Source organism: Numida meleagris, chromosome 26 (assembly GCF_002078875.1).
Source record: "Numida meleagris isolate 19003 breed g44 Domestic line chromosome 26, NumMel1.0, whole genome shotgun sequence".
NCBI lineage: Eukaryota > Metazoa > Chordata > Aves > Galliformes > Numididae > Numida > Numida meleagris.
The window spans coordinates 2,001,367-2,003,415 of record NC_034434.1 but is presented as its reverse complement, the minus strand read 5'-3'; the positions used below and the strand labels follow the sequence as shown (position 1 = coordinate 2,003,415).

Below are 2,049 nucleotides of genomic sequence, written 5' to 3'. Positions count from 1 at the left end.
CCGCACTTTTGTCCCCCCCCTCCAAACACGCTTTTCCCCCCTCCTGATGCTCGCAGCCGCCCCCATCCCACCAAAACCTTGATCTTGACCTCCCCTCGTCTCTCCCACCGCCACCGGGGAAATGAGCCAGCCGGAGCCCCAGGGGAAGGCGCGGAGGGGTGGCCCGGGACTGCCCCCACCTGCTCATGCCGGCCCCGCGCGGCGCTGCCGTCCCCCAGCACCGGGAGGGACGCGGGTGGCGGCGCCTTTAAGGAGCCCCATGGGCGCCGCGCGCGCTCCTCTACGCCGCCCCGCGCCGCTTCCGGCCCGCAGCCACCGCTTCGCGCACGCGCCCTGAGGCGCGCAGCGCCCCCTGCCGGCCCGGAGGACACGGGCACGGGGGAGGGAGGAGCACGTGGGGGTGGCTGGGGGCGCTGGGTCGGCGGAGCGCAGCGCGCTGCCGGGAGGTGCTCGGCAGAGGTGCACAACGGCACCCTCAGTGTGCCGGCAGAAGCACACATTGCACAATCGCTGCTCACCGCGCTGGCAGGAGCTCGTCTTGCACACCGACTGTGCTTGCATAAGCACGTCTTGCACAATTGCGCGCTCACCGTGCTGGCTGGCAGTAGCACCCTTTGCATGCTCACACTCACCCAGGAAGCGCTGGGGCTGGCACGCTCACAGTTCTGGTGCTACCAAGGTGTGCACGCTCCTCGTGCTGGAGGCAGGGGGCTCGCACGCTCACGCTGCCAGAGGTGAGCAGCGGCGGTGCTCCCACCTGCGTGCACAGAGCACGAGGGTGCAGAGCGGGTGGTGGGGATTGGAGCAGAGGGAGCAGCATGGGTGGTGCAAGGAGGCAGTGCAAACATTGCCCCAGGGGCAGGGCAGCACCCAGGCAGCAGCGCTGGGCACTGCAGCAGGCAGAGCCTGTGCAGCCATCCTGCAGCTGGGAACAAGCACAGGGCAGGCAGCCAGCTCCCCTGGGTGCTCTCACACTCCCCTGGCCTCCTTCCTGGAGCTGAAAAAGAGGAGGGGGGGGGGGGCAGCTGAGGTCTTTAGCTTGTAGCCTTCTACTTCCAGGCAGCTGATGCGAGGAGCAGGCTCCTCAGTCCCTCCTCTGGCCTTGCAAAGGAAAATGCAGCTAAAAATGGGCTGCTGTGCTTAAAAGTGAGGGCCCCAAAGCACCTGCCGGCAACGGCATCGGGGCCCTCTTCATTGCCTCCACTGCTCTGCTAGGAGCTGGCAGTTTGCATGCGAGGCTGAGATCCTCTCTGCTTAATATAGCTGCTCGGTTCTGTTCTTTGTGCTGCTGTTTCCCAGGGAGAGGGAACACAAAGAAGTGAGCTCTTCAGCGGGGCTCTATTCCTGCTCGTCTCTCAATCTCAGAAGGATGCTTTTGGCCTCTGCCCCGACAGGACGGGACGGGAGCAGCGCTGCAGGATCGCTGCTTCAGGAGGTGCCGCCTGGAGCTGCAGTGTGAGCTGGTGGCAGCAGGCGGCTCTGACCCGCAGCCCGCCCTGCTCGGAGGGGTGGGCGCTGACCTGGCCCTGCAGGCTGCCCGCTGTGCCCTGGGTGGAAGAACCAGGACGACGCCAGGATTCTCCAGCTGGTGCGTCCTCCTAGGCCGGCAGGCCAGGCTCTGGGTCACTCCATCCCCGTGCATGTGAGAAGAATTGCAAGGAAGTTACTAAGATCGCTGCATAACGCGATCCTCCGCCTTATTTTGCGGCAGGACTCGGGTCTTCCCCTGCCGTAACCTCGAGAGCCGGGGCTGCACCGGGGCCCGCATTCATCTCCCTGCTCCCCCGCGAGCGCCGTCCTGTGGCAAGAAGGGGACGGGCACCGGGAGCTGCCAGCACACGGTGCGGGGCGAGCAGGAGCCACTGGGGCCCGGCTACAGCCACGGGCAGCCCTGAGAACTCTGCAAGCATTTCCTGCCCTGAGATCAATTCATTTGAGTCCTGGCCCTCCGAAGCGAGGATGTGAACCTATCAAAATTCCCACAAGGTCACATAACAATTCAGTGCATCCTGCAACTTCCTAACCGGTAACTCAGCCTCTTAAGCAAAG

General features: G+C 64.9%; 1 protein-coding gene across 4 annotated transcripts in view; it reads right to left on the bottom strand.

Moving 5' to 3' along the window:
* SLC25A39 (solute carrier family 25 member 39) overlaps nt 1–767 on the bottom strand; it is a 5,000-nt gene extending 4,233 nt beyond the window's left edge. For 2 of the 4 annotated variants that reach the window (XM_021377848.1, XM_021377850.1), the window contains exon 1: nt 90–515. In XM_021377848.1, coding sequence (XP_021233523.1) covers nt 90–500 — 411 coding nt within the window. In that variant the 5' untranslated portion in view covers nt 501–515. Of the gene's footprint in view, nt 1–89; nt 516–632 lie in introns of those variants that run through there. The other 2 variants (XM_021377852.1, XM_021377851.1) reach the window with 2 other exon arrangements.